The sequence below is a fragment of the Salminus brasiliensis genome, chromosome 6, assembly GCF_030463535.1.
Source record: "Salminus brasiliensis chromosome 6, fSalBra1.hap2, whole genome shotgun sequence".
Taxonomy (NCBI): Eukaryota; Metazoa; Chordata; class Actinopteri; order Characiformes; family Bryconidae; genus Salminus; species Salminus brasiliensis.
Window position 1 is genome coordinate 35479888 of NC_132883.1, and position 18501 is coordinate 35498388.

Genomic DNA, 18501 nt, shown 5'->3' on the forward strand with positions numbered 1-18501 from the left:
ACTCACACCCTGGGTGTATGGGTGATGCCATAGAGGAAATGGTTCCAAAAGCGGTTCTTCACTAACATTGCTCAAAAAACCTTTTGTAGCACCAACATTTTCTGTACAGACTTGCTCATGGGGTTGTAACATGTGCAGACCACAAGCTGATACACAAATGTATAAGACCGTACACTGGTTATTGCACTGGTATTATGCACCTAACCACAATGTGTGTGTTTGTGTGTGTGTGTGTTTTGCAGAAGCAGCTCTCATTGACGGGTGACAGTTGTGTTCTGTGCAGCCAGCTTTTGGTTCAAGAGAAAGGGAAGAACTGGACTAAGACCTGGGTGGCTATAACAAAAGCAGAGCCGCTAGTGCTGTACCTGCAGACCGGCAGTCAGGTAGAGTGTGTGTTGTACCTGTCTGTTCCTTTGAGGAGATTGAGGTCAGATGGATTTCCCTGACTCTGTCCTCTTGACCTCCTGGCTGGTGTGTCGGGACATCTTAGGCCGGCTCACTCTCTCTCTCCTCTCGCTTTAGCCCTGCCTCACACATCTCCTTCTTTCACCCTAACTCCTGCTTTGTTTGTTTCTCTCTATTTCTTTGTTGGCTTGTGTGGAAAATTAGTACCTTATTTTTGTACAAATGCAAAAAAAAAGAAAAATGAAGTGAAAAAATACAAAATAATCCTACCCCTTCATACTGCCATAGCAACGGTAGATTAGGATTATAGACTGGATTAGAGGAGTGGTTTTTCCCCAGTTTTGCTGCATATGCATTATACTCAGTAAAGCTTGATCCAAACAGACACACACACACACACTTTACAAAATGTACTGGTGTCTGGTCTGTGTCTGTTTTATGACCAGCTCTCAAACTGTACGATAGCACACTCGGAAAGCTGGAAAACTAAGAAAATACTGACCACAGTAATTCCATTAGATATTAGTTTATATATCCATTTATATCCACAAATTTCTCTTTTTTTTGGATCATTATTTTAAAAGATGTGCTTTATTTTATTTTATTTCTTTATTTCTTTTTGGATAAGGTATTTTCCAGGCACGTTCTGACCTCACTCACCTGACTCCTTTCATTTGAATTCATACATGTTCAATATGCATATGTGCAGGTGGATATTAAATAAAGATCTGTTCAGATCAGTGTTTATTGGGTCCAGTACTGATGAAGGGCATGGCTGGATGCCACATTAACCTTTCCATGATAACTTGGTGTGTCTCTCAAGATAAAATGCACTTTACCTTTTGGAATCAACCACATATAAAACACTGTTAAACTCCGAGCACCAGCTTTACGAGTCTATACAGAACTACACTTATCATGCAATTCTTAGAACTTTCTGTCTGTTGCTGCTGTACTCTTGGTGGTTGTTAAATGTGGTCTGCACTGTTTGCTGTTTTGTGTGGTTAGTGGTGTTCTGCTACCCACTGTTCGTGCTGGGTTGAGTGATAAGTGATGGAAAGGGGTATCCAGTTAGTGATGTTAGAAGTTTGTACTTTGCTTCCTTCACAAGACATGTTAGTTTTGCACATTTTACAACTGTATGAGTCTGAAGATATTTTATCAAAATAACTTTCTATTATGATACAAGCGAGCACATCATGGATATCGTCAGTGCTTAGAGAACACTGACCAGCTCCACATTTTATTACAGAGAGTGTAATTAGTGCTGCTTAATTAGATGAAGTGCAGCATATTTTGAATTTAATCACTGTACTCAGTATGGGGGAGAATGTGAATAGCAATTTCTTCAAAATATTGTCAGAAATATCCTGTATTGTGAAATTATCTTTAAATATTCATATTAAAAATTCACTGTATCACCCACCCTTCAATTGAGTTAGCGTTAGATACAGTAAAAAACGCTGGACTTCTAAATACAGCACAAGGAGCAAAGTACAACACTGACTCTAGTGAGCTGCCGCAGCCGGGCACTTGCTCCATTGTTCCATCTAGCGATTAAACAAGGAACTCGTGAATATGATCTGATTGGCTTTTGGGATCAGCTAAGTTGGAGACATATCAGCTAATCGCAAATTTCATATCTTGGCTGAAACTCAACCAATACTGATACATATCTGATTTATTTTGGATATGTATCAGTATTTATAAAGGAACTTATTGTTCCTTTTGTTGTTAGTAGCTAGTATTTTTTTGAAAATGAGGGTAAGGGTTTGCTTTATGTCTGACTATTGGTCTCTTTTATCGTCCATCAGGATGTGCGTGGTGCCCGGACGATCCCTCTACCCGGTTATGAAGTCAGCACATCATTGCCTCCGTCAGAAAAGTCAGAAGGCAAGCACATATTCAGGCTCAGCAACTCCCAGCACTCGTTGCTCTTCAGCGCTCAGGATTTGGAATTAATGGGTAAATGGGTGGAGCTTCTTTCTTATGCCACGAAAGGAGAGACCTCGGAGATGTCAGTCGGCGTGACAGAACACCGGAAGAGCCAATGAGACAACCCATCGAGGACAGCTGAGCCGCATCGCCACCCCTCCACTCCTCCGGCTGCTGAGCCACTTTTTTTTGTATAGAACTTTATTACTTGAATTCACGTACCCTCAGCACTTTTTTTTCTTCTTTTAAGAAATATTTCAGTTCGTCACCTCTTTTACTTCCTCCATTCACGAAGGCACAAAACACAGACACATACGCCCCGTTCAGTTCACCTATGCCACTGTTGTACCCCGTGGGGTTTTCCTTCCTCTGATGCACTGTTCTCCCATTTTCCATTGAAGTTCTGTGTCCATTTGTAACATAATAGATGAAGTTGTTGTGGATTTTTATGAAATATTATAAGGATGGATGTTTTTATGATTAATTTTTCCTCCCTCTTTTTTTTTATAGATTTCCTGTAAATGGTGTTCTTATTTGTGAAGCATTAATTCACCAGTCACTTGTGTTTGAGTACTGTCTCAGATGCAGATAGTTTCTTCATTTGTTTTGTTCCTCCCACTGCCTGCACCGTTCTGCTTCTGTGGTTTTGTAGCCTCCTTTTGTAGTTCATGCTCACGAAAGAGGAAACTCCTTTTTAAATAAGACAAACAGATGTGGCAGGCCACCCAGCGAGTCTAATTTCACCACCGTCATTTCCTTGATCGCTCTTCTCAATTCTCAATGCTTTTGTTTTTTCTGTGGCCCTTCAAATCACCAGGTATATTTTTCCCCCCTCAGCCTCCTCGTCCGCTGTGTATCTACTAGTATTGTTACCCGTAGAAACGATACTGTACTCTTAAGTACTGTAAGCTCTGCCTCCCCCCTTTAGGTTTCACTTAAGTGAGACAGTTTGAAGATGGATCCCAATGTGCTTGGAATGTACCATATTTATGTCATGCTAAAAAAAAATATTAGGTGAACCCATCTTCTCGGTCGATGCTGATTTTAACCCACAGTGGCGACAGAACCAGTATTAATTCAACCTGTTTTTTTGGTTTTTGTTTGTTTTAAACAAGAAATGTTCACAAAAGGAAAACGTGTCTACCGTATCATGAATAAAAGAATATCTGGTCTTCATGTTTTATGTGAGCATTTTGTATCATTATTCTACTGTTGTCTTTTTTTCCCCATATGACTGTAAATGGTTGGTGTAGATAGGAACCCAACATTGGACGTTTGTCACCTACATGTACAGTTCTGTGGATCACAGGTTGTCTTAAATTAACTGTGAACATTGTGTGTGTTTGTGTGTGTGCGCGCAATTGTTGTTCTGACTGTTGCAGTACTGGAGATGTGGTAAATGCTGAAAGGAACGGATACGATGACATTTCTAAGCAAGCATACAGAAACGAAACTAGCAGACAAAAGACAGCAGTTAGTAACTGGCATGTAGCTGTACTGCACCTTTAGACAGCATTTACTGTTCCAAGATGTTAAAGCAAATGAATATGATCATTTATATTTGGTTATTTATTTATATTTATTGTATCTTTATGGAGATCTTTTAATGTTTTAGGTGAGAAATAACAGATGTATCTGGTGAAATTCTGGTCTTATTCTCTTTGTGGGGCATCATTTAAAAACAAGCACAACTGTCTAGATAAAATTACTACTTAATAATATTCCATACAATTTCATTCAAAACTTGTATCTCCAAAATGGTGTCTAAACTCTAAATGGAAGTCAACGTAAAATAAGAGTTTATTCCAAGTTATTTTGAGCTTTTTTGCTGGTTCATTCATTCAGAATTATTCACACAGTGTACAGAAGCAGCTGCAGGGTTTGAACTATGAAGAAAACTAAAAACGAGCAAAAATGGAGATACATGTTTTTCATTGGACAGCAGCGATATTCTGATTTTTAACTTTCATTATTATTATTATTATTATTATTATTTAATCAGGTTGGGCCTGTGGCAGTTCAATGTAGAAACCCCCCATTCAGACCATTCGTTCAGTCACAGCTGATTTTGATGATGGCTCAGTCTACAAATACTCAAAATTCTACAAATACTCAAAAAAGCTGTTTTTAATGTATAAATTATATATATATATTTGCAATGGAACAAAAGTAAAAAAAACCAGCAAAATAGAGATACAAAGTTTTTGCATGATGGTGGCGATATATAAGTTACCTTCATATCTTAGATATTTTTGTGGGCTTAAATAGGCACATTACAAAAACAAAAGAATTCGTAACAATGTTTTTAAAGCTTGGTTTGTGTATAAGGATTGTGTGGACAGAGGAGTGAACCTCAAATTGTGCATCTTACAATAATAATAAAACCGTATGAATGATCTGGGCCCTTTTTAAAAGTAGATTGTTCATGTAACATCAAATGACCACAGATCGACTCAACCATCTGCTCGGTTATTCCTGGAGCAAAGTGTTATTTTCAGACTTCATACAGAGCTAGTTCATGTTCTATGACTGTGAACTTCAATACTGATTACCCAAAATATTATTTGTAGTTTTTATTTGATATTTTTGCTCTGCTCTCCGTGCGTCATCACACTGGTTTTCTTTTCTTGAGAATTTTTGAGAAAAGATACAGCTGGTAAACACACACATGGTGTCACAGTCTGTGTCTGCCTAGTGGGGTGTGACTGTAAGGTGTGTTTTGCAGGATATGGGTAAAGTTCCTGTTACATGTGAGGTTTAGGTTGTCTCCTTTTTACATCGCTAAAATCCTCCAGAGAAATGCAGAAGCACACTTTAGACTACAGTAAGAATATCTGCACTGGTGTTTGTGATGATTAGTTAGTGAGGGATGTTATGTATGGATATGTATATACAGCATTGTGATGAACAGCATTAAAAGCTAGTTTTAGAAACAGAAATGTCCCTTTAATGAAAAAAAGTTAAAGGTGCTGTAGGACACATTTATTGAGTTTTTTAATGTATAAATAATAAGTATGTGATTTTGGTTAGCCACTTGGTAACCATACAAGGCTAATAGGAGGCTAATATATTTATAATAGAACAGTATTCGTGTTTATTCATATGTCAAAATCTTCTGTAGTGCTAGCTAGTTCACTATATAGGGAGTAATGAGCTTTTTGAGGTCCATTCAGAAAAAATCTCCCCATGGAGAGCGTTTTTGAAAAGCTCTCTTTTCAGTGACCATAAACTGCAGAAATTGCATGCTTGTTTCTGTTTACGGGGGATTTGTGGAATAAAAGGGCAGCTAATCGGCTGTCAGGAGCTGTAAAGCTTACTATTACGTAACTTTGTAGCTTTTAGCACTGTAACGAGAACATTGTTATTACTTTTTGTATTTAGTTTTTAGTTCTAAGTCTAACAATATCCGAGACTGTTAGCTTTTAGCCTTGCACAGATACTGGTTCACTGCCCAGGGTTTGCCTTTCTCACGCAGTGCTTTTGAGTTCCTCTTTTGCTCTGTGTTTAGCTCTTTTCTGGGGTAATCAGGGTTGTTTTCGAGGGAGCAGAGTTTGGAGACAGGAGATTGTGAAAGATGTTAGCCGGTCAGGTGGCAACCTATTTTCCTTTTAAAAATGTCTGGCGGTGATGTGCTGCTTGTGTCAGTTTTGGGGTAGGCCTGTTAGGATAAATATTTTTGTTTCCTTGGACAATATATTATTATATTATTAAAATATAATAGATACAATTACACCCTTAAAGAGCAATAAACATTCAGTTAGTAACAATATTCAGACATTGGAATTGGAATATAAAAATGTCCTACATAAATAAAACACTGTTTTTAAATAAAGTAGACATGCCACCTCATTGATGTGAATGGGCTCTACTCACTAGGTAAACACAATGGGCAATATTGAGGTCGGCAAAAATGACTGAAGTTGTATCCGTATGTTGTACAATAAGCCGATAATGTAATTTTTGTGAAAGGCCTATTTTTGGAGGTGTAAATATTATGACCCAGGACTGCATTGTGGTTCTCGGGTTTTAGGAATTGGCCCGTTTTGGTTAAAAAGTGAAATACTCGTGGCACACGTGGTACAAACAGCGCAAATCATTTTGATCGACTTTTAACCAACCTTAAATACTGGAATTATATATTGGGTCTATTATATCTTTTTGCGGGTTTGTGCAGAGGTTATTTGTAGGTTGCATCCATGGTGTCTGTTCCTGTTGAAGGTTAATGGGGTGATCCAGATGCTGTTTGTCTCTGGGTGCCGTTTGCTGCTGTATTTAGCAATGTGATGGAGCATTTCCCTACAGCGTGGTCACTAGGTCAGAGAGACAAGGACAGCAGAACATCTGGGGCACCGCTGTTCACTCTGTCTTTCTCTCACCTGTCTGGATGTTATTTCTTTATGAAATCAGTTATTCGGTTAGCTCAGCGGTTTGACTGTATTCTATTTAGTTGTACATAAATGCTAATGCTCTTTATAATACCCACGAATGCATGCTCTGTGGGTGCGTGGGTTTATTCTGATAAGTAGATAAATCCGGTTGGAGTGACATCTGTAACCCTGTAATGCACTGCGGAAGCCCAAACGGCAGATGACAGAAATCCTGCCAGTCTAAATGAATTGTTGCCATGGTAACTGTGCTAAATAGGACTGAGTCCATTTGGTGAAACTGACCATGTGCCCAATGGGCTCGCTCATGTACAGCCTAGATTTGGTATAAAACATGCATACATAAAACACATACACCCACTCGAGTATTTTTACATGAATATTCATTCAGTGGTGCTGAAAGTTCAATTGAATTCAAATTGATTGATTGATTGATTCATTCATTAATTTATTTTTTACAATGAATGTCACAGCTTTACAGAGATCCGGGTCCAAGCATCTTTTAAGAAAGCTGGTGGCCAAAGTGGCAAGGGAAAACTCCCTCAGATCGAGAGGAATAAACATTGAGAGGAACCTAGACTCAAAAGAGGAACCTATCTCGTACCAAGAGGCCTTGAACTTTTGTTTGGCATAATCGACATACTGTGCTTTCCATCAAATGAATGTATCAGACTTACCCAATGAGTGAGAAAGCTAAGGACACATGCATAAACTTTCTGTTTCCCTGGGTTTTGCAATCACTGTTCCATCCGCTCCTGTTATGTGTCTATGCTTGTGTTAGATTTTCTGCAACTGCGTAATCTGAAGTGGAAGATTGTGGGTAGATTAACTAGGGAACATGTCAGTGATCATTTGTTTCCATTACAGTCATTTGACCTACTGTCAGATTTATCAAATAAGTGTCCTTAGTAGTAGTACCCAGAATTATGGAAGCTACCACAGGGGGAAAGCTTTTTTATGCAAAGCCCTCCAGCTCTGGAACAGTCTTCCAGTGATTGTTCAGGACTCAGAAACATCTTCAAGTCTAGGCTGAAAAGTGGGCTTGCTTAGTACATTTTTTGGTAATTGTTAAGACACTATTAAGGTGTAGATCAGGAGGTTGACGGACATAGAGATATCCAGTTAACTGAGATGTCGGTGCTCTCGTCCTACTGCTTTTACTTGTTTTCTTAGATGTGTTACTGATGAGGCAGAGAGGCAATGATCTCTGGGTTTTTTAGGGTACCCTCATGTCTGTGCTACCTTCCGCCTTTCCCTTTTTAGCTAGGCTGTTATAGCAAAGTCCGTTCGGAGTCACTTGCCCTTTCATTTCACTAGAATGATTCATCAATGCTGTTGTCATATTTATTTGATGTGTGTGATCTAACTGTTTGTGTCACACATAGGGGCATGCCTCACATTAATCACATGTTTGTATTAGTCTGATTAGTCTAACAAAGCACTTACCAATCCAAATTGATGCTGCAAAATAATGCATCCAAAAATAGGTAGACATGCATTTTCCCCCCTATTTTTATTTACATTTTTTTTTTTCATTTTTATTGATGTTTCCAAACCCTGCCCCATATTGAACCCATTGAGCATGTTATGCAAATAAACATAAAACACAGCAACACACAGAAAGTGCTGATTCTACACACTAATACATTTGCTACATTTTAAGCCCTTATGCTTCGTGACTTTAATTACACCCTTAGGATTTCTAATCAGTAACTACATGCAAAGCAATGCAAACTGCCTGAGTCATTTCTAGTTGTTTCTAACACTGATGATTCAGAGTTTAAAATCTAAGCAAATTTGTTATTTTAAAGAACAAAACCATTTAAACAACAAACGCTTATTTAAGTTGTTATGGTTCTATATAGTACCACTGTCTTTAGTAAAGAACCCCGTTTTTAAGGATGTATGCCAACATGGACATGCATGTGCTATAATATGGGGTAGTGGTGGCTCAGCGGTTAGAGCACTGGGCTATTGCTGACAGGGTTCGAGGATTCTATACCTGGGCTTGGCAAGTTGGCAGTGTTGGGACCTTTTCTGCACCCCAAGCACCACAGTGAAGCCTGCCCACCACTCCAGGCACCTGTGCTCACTGTCCACTGTGTATGCTTGCTCACTAGCGTGTATGTGTGCATTCGCTGCATGCATGGGTTAAAGGCGGAGGCGGAGGGAGTTGCATCTGTGTCCGACACAAATGGTGGATATGGCTGTGTTTAACTGCAAATTAAGTACTGCAAACCACATAGCAATTATTGTCTGTGCTAACTGAGGACATGCTACTGATGCATCTGATCTGATCTGTATCAAGCTTCAAGTACGGCTCGGCATAACCCACCATCCTGTAAGATCGGCGGTAGATGCATCCGATAGAAATTAGGTTAAAAATGCTAGAACAGTCCTTTAACAAGGCATTTCTGCACATACCGATGTACAGCAAAGGATCATAAGGCATGTGAGGGCATGGTGGACGATTTGAGGACAGATGGAACAAAAAGTCAGGCACAGACTCAAGAAAAGACTCCTGAGGACATGGCTCTGGGGGTTATATAGGATGTTCGGTATTGTTGGTGTATGACTTTTTTTATCAATGTCAGTTTCAGCTGAATTCACAGTTATGGTTATTATTATGCTCATACTCAGGTGCATATCATTACAAAAAGGTGTTCTACAGTCATAGCTGATCTTCATTCCCAGCCATAGGGACATCTGCTTTGTAAGCACTGTTTTAACTAACACACCAGTGAAATTATGGTCTATGAACTGTGGCTAAGAGACAAATTGCCACAAACACACCATGGAAATGGTTAATTCAACATCTAATGGACTGTATATGCAACTTGTGTGGTACATAAAAGTTCACACCCATCACCATCAAGAGACCCAGTCAAGCAGCCCAGTCAAATGAATTCCTTCCGTTAGTCCAACCAGCTTCAGAATCAGGGACTCAGAAATGCTCAAAGGCCCTGTTCACACCTGGTGTTAATGTGCGTCTCGGGTGATCCAATCACAAGCGATTTGCTGTTCACACCTGGCATTTGAAATGCATCTCCTGTGATGGGATGGAATTCGGATCCTGTTCACACCTGTACTTTGTGCTGGCAACTTCAGAACGAATACCCATGACACATACCCAAGGTATATCATTCCAGAGAGCACAGCTCCACTGATTCAGCCCAATGATGAGGTGGGGGGGTGGCTTTACACAGGCCTGCCATGAACTAGAAGCTTCTGGAACACCAGTGTCACTGTCTACAGTCCAGCAGCTTTTACATGGACATGGACTGAGAAGCTGCCGTCCAAGAAAGAAGCCACGGGTGCAGGAAGGTGGTAGCAACATGTTCTGGGGGCTGTTTTGGAATGACCTTCCCAAAGTCCTGCAAAGTCCTGACCTCAAATATGTGGACTGGGCTTAGATATCGGGTCCATGCCAAAACATTAACAAATTATTAAAACTCTTCTGCCAAGAAGAGTGGTCAAACATCCCATCAGAAAATTTTTTCCAGAAGCCTGTTGATGGATTAACTTGCCAAGGGTCATTATATTTAATATCTGGTGTGCTGTGTGTAAACTTTTGTCCCTGTATGTTTTTTATTTTTATTTTTTATATAAGACTCAATCAACTTTTTCCAGACACGGTTTAAAAAGCTGTGTAGATAGAACAGCACAAAGCACAAGTGCTAAAGTGTTTATTTAGCTGCAAAACAAGCTGCAGGCTGAACACCACACGGCGGAAATCTGCTAGCTACCTGTTTCCAGATGCCTCACGAGGAGAGAGAGACAGGGCTGCACTTCGGTTTCCTGGCACAGGCTGCCTGCCTTGACGCCTGACTGAGCAGCTTCTGCTAAGCTAAAGGTAGAGCGAGACTCATCCTCCACAGTCTGTCTGTGGACTTGTCCAGGACGGTCGGGGACGGTCTGCCCTCGTCCTAACACTCATCCTCACCCCCCTCATCCTCCTCCTCCTCCTCCCTTCCCCACTGCCCGATGAAACCAGACTGACAGGACCTCTGAGCTCTCTCTCTCTCTCTCTCTCACACAAACTTCAGCAGTCAGAGGCTCCGGGGCGAAGCAGCCGGTGGTGAGGTTGGGCACGGATGGCTTCGTTCAACGCGTCCGTTTCTGAGGAGACCAGGTCCAGAGAGAGGGTGGAAGAAACTGGTAACCGGCGCTTTTATTTATTTATCTATTTATTTCTATATACTTTTGAGGCTTTTTTTTTATACAGACGTAGGATAGTTTTCAAAATGTATGTCCAATATTTGTTAGGTAGACTCGGAGACACGTTCAAACCTGCTTTACAGTCTACAGTATACATTTGGATGTAAAACAGCTAGCATGTCTGCTAATAATAATAGGAAATGCTGCACAGCAAACACTGATAGTGTTAAAATGTTTATTTAACAACTATCAGTGTTGATTGAACACTGCCACATTTGCTATGTACAGCTAGTTTACTGTGGTACATTGAATTACTCATCATCAGTTTTCTGTAATAGCTGGTTCACATTTGCTGTGTTGAGTTACGTAGCTAAGTAAGTAGCTAGTTAGCTAGATAACAGTAATTGTAAAAGTAAAAGTGTTAATTCAACGCTATGGGGGTTTTTGTGCATTTTCAATCTGCTGAAAACTCACAAGTTGACTGTTGTTGGGAAATACTAGGGAACATGCTGGTGAAACAGACCCCGTGAGTGCACTTGTTAGTGCAGACACAGGAAACCAGAAGTGTCTCACTGGTCTAATGACTCAAGTGTTTTTCTAACGTTAACGGAAATACTAGCAGTATTCTCGACTGGGGCTCTGGTAAAGGGTAATTAACAGTAGTACACCTTTAAAATATGAATTATACATAAATAAAAACTGAATATTCATATATATAAATCCTCCTTTACATGCCACCATACGGAAGCTACAAGGCAAAAAAGGCTGGCCCTTATCGAAGAATAACAGCTCTCCCCGTGAGTGTGATAAAGGATGAGGCCCTTTGGGTGTGGGTGTTATATTTTCTGTCTATTTCTAAGAATCTAAGGGAAGAAAGCCATCAGATAAACTTTTGAATAGGCATGCAGTGTCCAGAAGCGAGAATAAACACTGTCCAAGTTCGTGACAATATTGAGCAAGGAAATGTGATTGCAGAAATGTCTACTTTCTACTTCTCACGTAGGCTCACATTGACACCAAACTGGGTGGTTCTCACCATCGTTTCCTTTTAGACACAAGAGAGGATTCATGGGGAGATGTTTATGTATGTTCATATGAACACATCACACATGGGTGATTTGACTGCAGTAGTGCAATTTTGAGGATTTTGTCAGGATGTAATGTGATAACTGGATAAAGTGAACATGACAGTATGCTGTCCTTGCTGTGGACTTTCAGTGGAAGTCAGTGCATTTCAGTCAATTTGGAACATTTCTATTGGTCGATTCATGCATGTTTTGTGTTGGACAGCAGGGATGTATTCTATATAAACACTATAGCAGTTCCTTGATTTGATGCAGATTGATGTGAACACAGTGTTTTACAGACACAATGCATAAAATATAGTGTGCATTTAGACATAATCCCTCTATGTGATTTCCTAAGAGTAGCAATTTTACAGGCCAACCCATAGTAGCATCCCTTCGTTTCCAGGGGTTTTGAAGTGATGTTATTAATGTTAATATGATTATTATGCTTTTGTCAAACCCCTTTTTTTTAGTTCCTTAAGCCTTTTTATCCTAGTTATATTAAAGATGGCATATAAGCTTCAATAGGTACTGGTATTGGGCCATTTATCAGCAGATAAGAGTAGGCACAATTTAAGACATTGTAGGCCGGATGTCATAAGGAAAAACAGAATGAATCCAATCCTGCAACAAATCTAGCCTGAGACGGCACACCCTCATACTATGTTTTTAATGTTGGTGGGTGTGTATTGCTTCCTGTAGGTTAGTTCTTTAAATTTCTTTACAATTCTGACATCCATGTTGACATGCTTGCATCACTGAATTCCTGCAGATCTTTTTAGGAACACATGCTGTGAATCTCCCATTCTGCCACATCTCAAAGATTAGGATGACTTTTCCTTTGTGACATGGTGCATTATCATGCTGGAGTAGCCATTTTAAGATTAGGCTTGAAGATTAGGAAAACGATGATTGATTGTTATTAATGGGCCCAGAGTGTGCAAAGAAACCACCCCCCACACCATTACATTACCTCCACTTGTCTGAATCTGTTGATTTGGTAGATTCGGCCCAAATTCTAACCGTATCATCTGTATACCCTGTATAGCGAAAATGTATATTCATCAGACCAGGTGTTCAGCAGTCTAGTTTTGGTGGGCCTGTGCTCACTGCAGCCTCACTATGCTTCAGTTATTGGCTGACAGAAGTGAAACGCAGTGTGGTCTTTTGCTGTTTTTTGTAGCTCATCTACCTCAAGATTGGACATGTTGTGTATTCTGAGATGCTTTTCTTCTCACCACAATTATATATATGTGTATATATACACAGGCCACATCAACGTTGCATCGCCATGTGCAGAATCGCTGTTCACATGATGTTTTTTTTTCAGCATTGCACAACTCTAGAGGCTGTTGTTCTGAAGATCCCAGAAGATCAACAGTACTATAAATACTTAAACCAGCTTGTCTGACACCAACAAGCATGTCACGCTCAAAATCACTGAGATCACATTTATTTTTTTTCTCCTGTTCTGATGATTGATGTGAACATTGGCTGAAGGTGCTGGGCCATATATGCATGCTTTCATTAATTGCATTGCTGTTACATGATTGGCTAATTAGATAACTGCTTGAATGAGTAGGTGTACATGTCTTTGCCTGGTGAGTAAGTATGTAAGGATATGTTGTTGTGAAGGCCTTGCTTACTTAAAGTGTGGATTTGCGTAAAAATGTATGTGTTTTTTTATTGTCTGCTGTGTTTGTTCAGTGTCAGATGCGACTTACCAGCTCACCCCTTAAACATTTCCCCTAAAATTCCATAGTAGAGATACTGCTTTGCTATCAGTGTTTGTCAGTGTTGTGTTGAGACACTTTGCGTGCAGTTAATGTTTTTCAGGAAACTGTAATCTACGAGTGTCATTCATTGTGTTCCATTTGTCCAGTCTTAGCCTTCCAATGGGTCTAAGCTCCTCTTCTGATACGCTGTTTCTCTCTCTCTAGTAGGTCAGTGTACACCCATGCAGTCTCCAGCTTTGGGTACACTGAGGCTAACGGTGGGAAATGGCACCAGCGTTGGCACGGTGATGACCTTAGAGTGCCCCTATAAGCACAGAGCGGTCAGTGGTGGACGGGTGTCCTGTGTACAGGACAGCAACATCACACAGTGGAGCGGGGGAGTTCCTGAGTGCAAACGTAAATTATACGCAAATACACAAATATGCAGATCAGCGTAGCGCCATAAACACTATAAGCTTCTGTCTGGACAGATTGTTCACCCTGCAAAAAAGTCTGAAACAACACTGTTAGCATTCTCCGACAGTGGCTAGGGCGCATGACAAGTGTGTGAGAGTGTTTAAAGGAACGAAACGAGCCTAGAGTGTCGAACGAAAGGATGTGTTTGTGCGAGTGTGACAGAAAGAGTAAAAATAGGGACCTGTCTTCTAAACCCCTCCCTTCACATTCTGTGGTACAGTAGAAAGCCCACACAATAACCTAAACGCTTAGGGAGCCTTAAGCAGACAAATTGCCAGCATTGCAGGATTATCAGAGCGTGCCAGACTTCATTCATTTCCTTGGACACTTTCTGTACGATTCTAATTTCATCTTTTAAACATTTTCTCTGCCACATTCTGTAAAGGACTAATCTGTTGCACTGTACTTTAGGTTGTACTTCAAGGATAAAGCTCTGCTACACTATTGTTCACCTTCCCGGAATAATTATATTGTATTGTTTCTTAAACCAGCTGCCTCTGCTGATGTGTGTTGGACTGTATGTGCTCATTTATTGAATCATTTTAATATTAGGACCTAGTGTTTTATTTGTGTAACTATATATCTGATTGAAAAAGCATGATTCCTAACTGTGGATTTAGAGAGGTAAGGATCAGGCTTGTGTATTTATGCCATTATGGATATTTTAATTCACTGTAATATAATAATTAAGTGTAATAACACAGTAACTTGATGCAGAAAGGCTTATTACACAGAAAGGTGTAACTACAACTACAGAGACTTTTGTACAAACTGATTGGGCTATTCTTTGGTAATAGAAGTTTGTAATAACATTTTGGGCTACCAGTGGTCCATAGGCTGGGGTTAAAGCGCCCATATTCTATTTTTTTCCTTGTTATTCCCTTGAGGTCCACTAATGACGTTTGTGTACACACAGGGCACAAATGTTTGTGAGGAGTGTCTTTAGGACTGATACATGTACAAGAGCTCTGGCTGCCCTGAGTTGTGTCTCATTCAAAAAGCAGACAAAAGCCAAATGGGCCGAATGGAATGAGTATATATGCAGTAATATGCAAATGTTTGAACATCCCTGCTAAATTTGAACAAATTAGACACCCATCTGCAGCAGCTGAGAATCATATCTATTAATGGTGCATAGAGGATGCCAGACGGCACTCTGCTACAGCAAACCTAAGGATCGGAAGTGGATTGGAACCTTAAAAGCTGACACTATCTATCTATCTATATATATATATATATATATATAGACAGCGAGAGAAAGCGAGAGAGAATATCTGTTTGAACTATGCTGGTTTACATTTATTAATGAACAGACTGACTGGTGCTGCTGACGACTGTTTCATAAATCTCTCCTTCTACCTTACTTTCAGCTCTTTCGCGGTACGAGGATCACGGCTTCCGCGTGGCTCTGCTCGCGTCCATTATCAGCTCTGCCATCATCATCTTCATGGGCATCATCTTCATCACCTCGTGCCTGCTGAAGCATGTGAGAAAAGACGAAAGTAGACGAATGGAAAGGTGAGAAGAGGGAGGAGGAGGGAATGGGAGGGGAATGAGTGGGAAAATGAATGAGGCGAGAAGAACAATGGAGGTGGGAGAAGGGTGTTAGAAAGCCCATGTATTACATTTTTCTCATCCATACACAACATTTGTGTGTTTTCGTGTTTCACAAACAGTTGTAGTTAATTTGTACATGCTAATTTTGTTACTGTACCTTTAAGACTAATATGTATAAATGATTTCTGTTTGGCTGGTCTGTATGGAGTCTCATTCAGAGCAGCCATGTTAACTTCAGCATGAATTGGAATTGGTGGGGCTAAACTTTGTTTCAAAAGAGTGAAGAAAAAGAGTTTTCTCCATGATATGGGCCCTCTAATGCTGAAAGGGGAGAGGTGTGAGGGCTACCTAATAGGGTTTTGGAAATTCCCCAGTAAGCGCAATAAATATGTACTTTATCTGATCTTCATCATTGATAGATCTGTATGGATCTGTCTTCTTAGGAATGAAAGCGTGAGCGAAAGAGTGATTGCTGAATGAAATGAATGAATGAAAATGAATGAATGAAACAATGATCAATATCATCAAATCAGAGCAAAATGAAGATGCGACAGTGAGAAATTATGTGATGTAAGTAATGTGAAGTAATGTGTGTGCTTCTGATTTGTACATAGGCGGAGGAAGAAAGAAGATGAAGCATACTGGCAGAACATGGACCAACAGGACATGAGAGAGGCTTTCTACAGCCATAAAGGCAGAAATAACAACAACAACAACAGCAAGCCTCAACAACATACACCTCACCCTATGCATCAGACTGTACCTAATGTACAGCCACTCGCATTTAAAGATCTGCAGGCAGCTTCCAGGTATGGCACCAAATGTCTCAAACACACACATGTAATGTTCTTACACAATGTTATCTTTTAACAATGTGTATGTACTACATACAATTCCTTTTGTTTAGGTAAAGCGAACATTTGCTTTGCATTATAAGGGACCTTGTAAATGTAAATGTAAACCTCTGCATCATACACAAACACATATATACATATACATACATTATCATACAAACGCCTAGCAATTATCAGACCACCTCTCATTAAACACAATCATGTCATGTTTGTATTTTGCAGACACCATCAGCAAGACTACCCTTTAAGCGTCCATCCCAGCAGGCCTCCCCTTAAAGCAGTGCCCCCAATAACTCCGACTACTATTGTCCTACAGCCACACTCACTACCTGCGCTACCCTGCAGAGGATATGGTCCAGCACTGCAACAGCCACCATGGATACAGCTCATCCCAACATCTGTGGTCACACAAGACGGTGCAGTCTCAGATGTGAGCAGACAGGGCCTCAAGGACCCATTCTGGAACAGCCAGCACTCACTCGACCCGAAAAGCCCACCCATCTGGGTTATTTCTGTGTGAAGGGTCAAGATTTGTTCGATTCAAGATATCTGCTTGTTTGACCAATGAACTCCTTAGTCTCTGAATCAAAAGGGAAAGAAGGAAACTGCTAACTGTAACCAAGAAGGTCACTGAACAGAGCAATACGTCCAATAAGGCCTGGTTTCTGGCCTGGGCTCTTGACTGAAAATGTGTCTCTCTATACATTTACTGTTGGTGTTTTTTTTTTTTACATCAGCTGTGCCTTAACAAGAGCTTCTGAACCAGGAACTATCCTTAACTCTGCATGAAGCTTTCGTCTTGGACTTTCTGGGCGCCATCCAACTCATACACCTCTGTTTATTAATGGGCTAGTTCATAGGATTGACAACTTTCAACTAGCTTTCAACTACAATAACTGTATTGTGGTAGAAGTGAGATGGTGAGCTCCAGTGGTGCATTTTGCTGACCCAGTGCGGGTGCAGAAAGACAGGTATGTGCGTGTGCTTATGTTACAGTAATGCAGAATGTATGTGTGGACAAATGCATTTACATTTACATTTACATTTATGGCATTTAGCTGACGCTCTTATCCAGAGCGACTTACAAGGTTACTCGTATTACAGAGGCTGGTCAAGTGTTAGGAGTCTTGCCCAAGGACTCTTATTGGTGTAGTGCAGCATATTCACCCAGACTGGGAATCGAACCCCAGTCTCCCACATGGTGTGGTAGCTCAGTGGCAACTAGTGGTGTTATCTGTTGCGCCACACCAAAGACCCATGCAGACCTCATAAGTGTCACGCTAAGTATTTCAGGCTGCAGATTTGCACCTTTATCTGATCTTTGTCTATACATAAAACAAATGTGTATTGTAGAAGATATTAGATGCAAATAGCTAATCTGCAGTAGAATAAAAAGTCATCAAAAAGTGTATATATGTCTAAACAATGCGTTTCTAAATATGCACATAGTAGGCTAATATTGGATCCACGCTAGCTCCCTCATGGCTGTATTGCACCTGGGAATGTGAACTTGATAAATGAAAACCTAATATCAGAATATATAAAACTACAGGTTTGACAATCCAGCGATAAGATGTACAGAACGTATGGGTACTGTATCAAAACCTTAAAATGTACTTGTGTGAAAGTAAACATATATCTACATTTTTAAGTATATAAAAGTGAATGAATAAAACATTTTAATACATGTTTTGCTTGGTGGAGTGTGATGAGGTGGTGTGTCATGGGGAGACAAATTAGCTCAGTACTGTGCAGTTTCATTTTACACAGATAAATATTCGACTAGATGTTTAAAGGGAACACTGTTTGGGTATGTAAGCCTCAATATGGTGTTCATGTCCAGTACTATTAAGCTCTATCATATAAACCTTGCCTACAGTCAAACATGGTGGTGGTAGCACCACGGTCTGTGGATGCATGAGTGCTGCCGGCACTGGGGAGCTGCGGT

The 18501-nt window shown here is 40.2% G+C and overlaps 2 protein-coding genes across 4 annotated transcripts in view; both read left to right on the top strand.

Annotated features, from left to right (window-relative positions):
• fgd (faciogenital dysplasia) overlaps positions 1 to 3516 on the top strand; it is an 89338-nt gene extending 85822 nt beyond the window's left edge. For both annotated transcript variants that reach the window (XM_072682201.1, XM_072682202.1), the window contains 2 exons: positions 243 to 383; positions 2220 to 3516. In XM_072682201.1, coding sequence (XP_072538302.1) covers positions 243 to 383; positions 2220 to 2459 — 381 coding nt within the window. In that variant the 3' untranslated portion in view covers positions 2460 to 3516. The remainder of the gene's footprint in view (positions 1 to 242; positions 384 to 2219) is intronic.
• Positions 3517 to 10495: 6979 nt separating this feature from the next.
• Positions 10496 to 18241, top strand: susd3 (sushi domain containing 3). 2 transcript variants are annotated; one of them, XM_072682211.1, is made up of 6 exons: positions 10496 to 10578; positions 10772 to 10883; positions 13891 to 14082; positions 15513 to 15660; positions 16314 to 16508; positions 16776 to 18241. In XM_072682211.1, the coding sequence occupies exons 2-6, from the start codon at positions 10820 to 10822 to the stop codon at positions 17071 to 17073; spliced, it is 897 nt and encodes a 298-aa protein (XP_072538312.1). In that variant the 5' UTR covers positions 10496 to 10578; positions 10772 to 10819; the 3' UTR covers positions 17074 to 18241. The 2 variants fall into 2 exon arrangements, with proteins under 2 accessions (XP_072538312.1, XP_072538311.1); XM_072682210.1 differs by having other exon boundaries at positions 10562 to 10883.
• The last annotated feature ends 260 nt before the right edge of the window (positions 18242 to 18501 follow it).

Excerpts from the sequence above, each read along its gene's own strand:
- susd3 (XM_072682211.1), top strand. The coding sequence starts at position 10,820 with ATGGCTTCGTTCAACGCGTCCGTTTCTGAGGAGACCAGGTCCAGAGAG. Across the intron at positions 10,884-13,890 it reads AGAGAGGGTGGAAGAAACTG|TAGGTCAGTGTACACCCATG; the intron begins GTAACCGGCGCT and ends CTCTCTCTCTAG. Across the intron at positions 14,083-15,512 it reads GGGAGTTCCTGAGTGCAAAC|CTCTTTCGCGGTACGAGGAT; the intron begins GTAAATTATACG and ends CCTTACTTTCAG.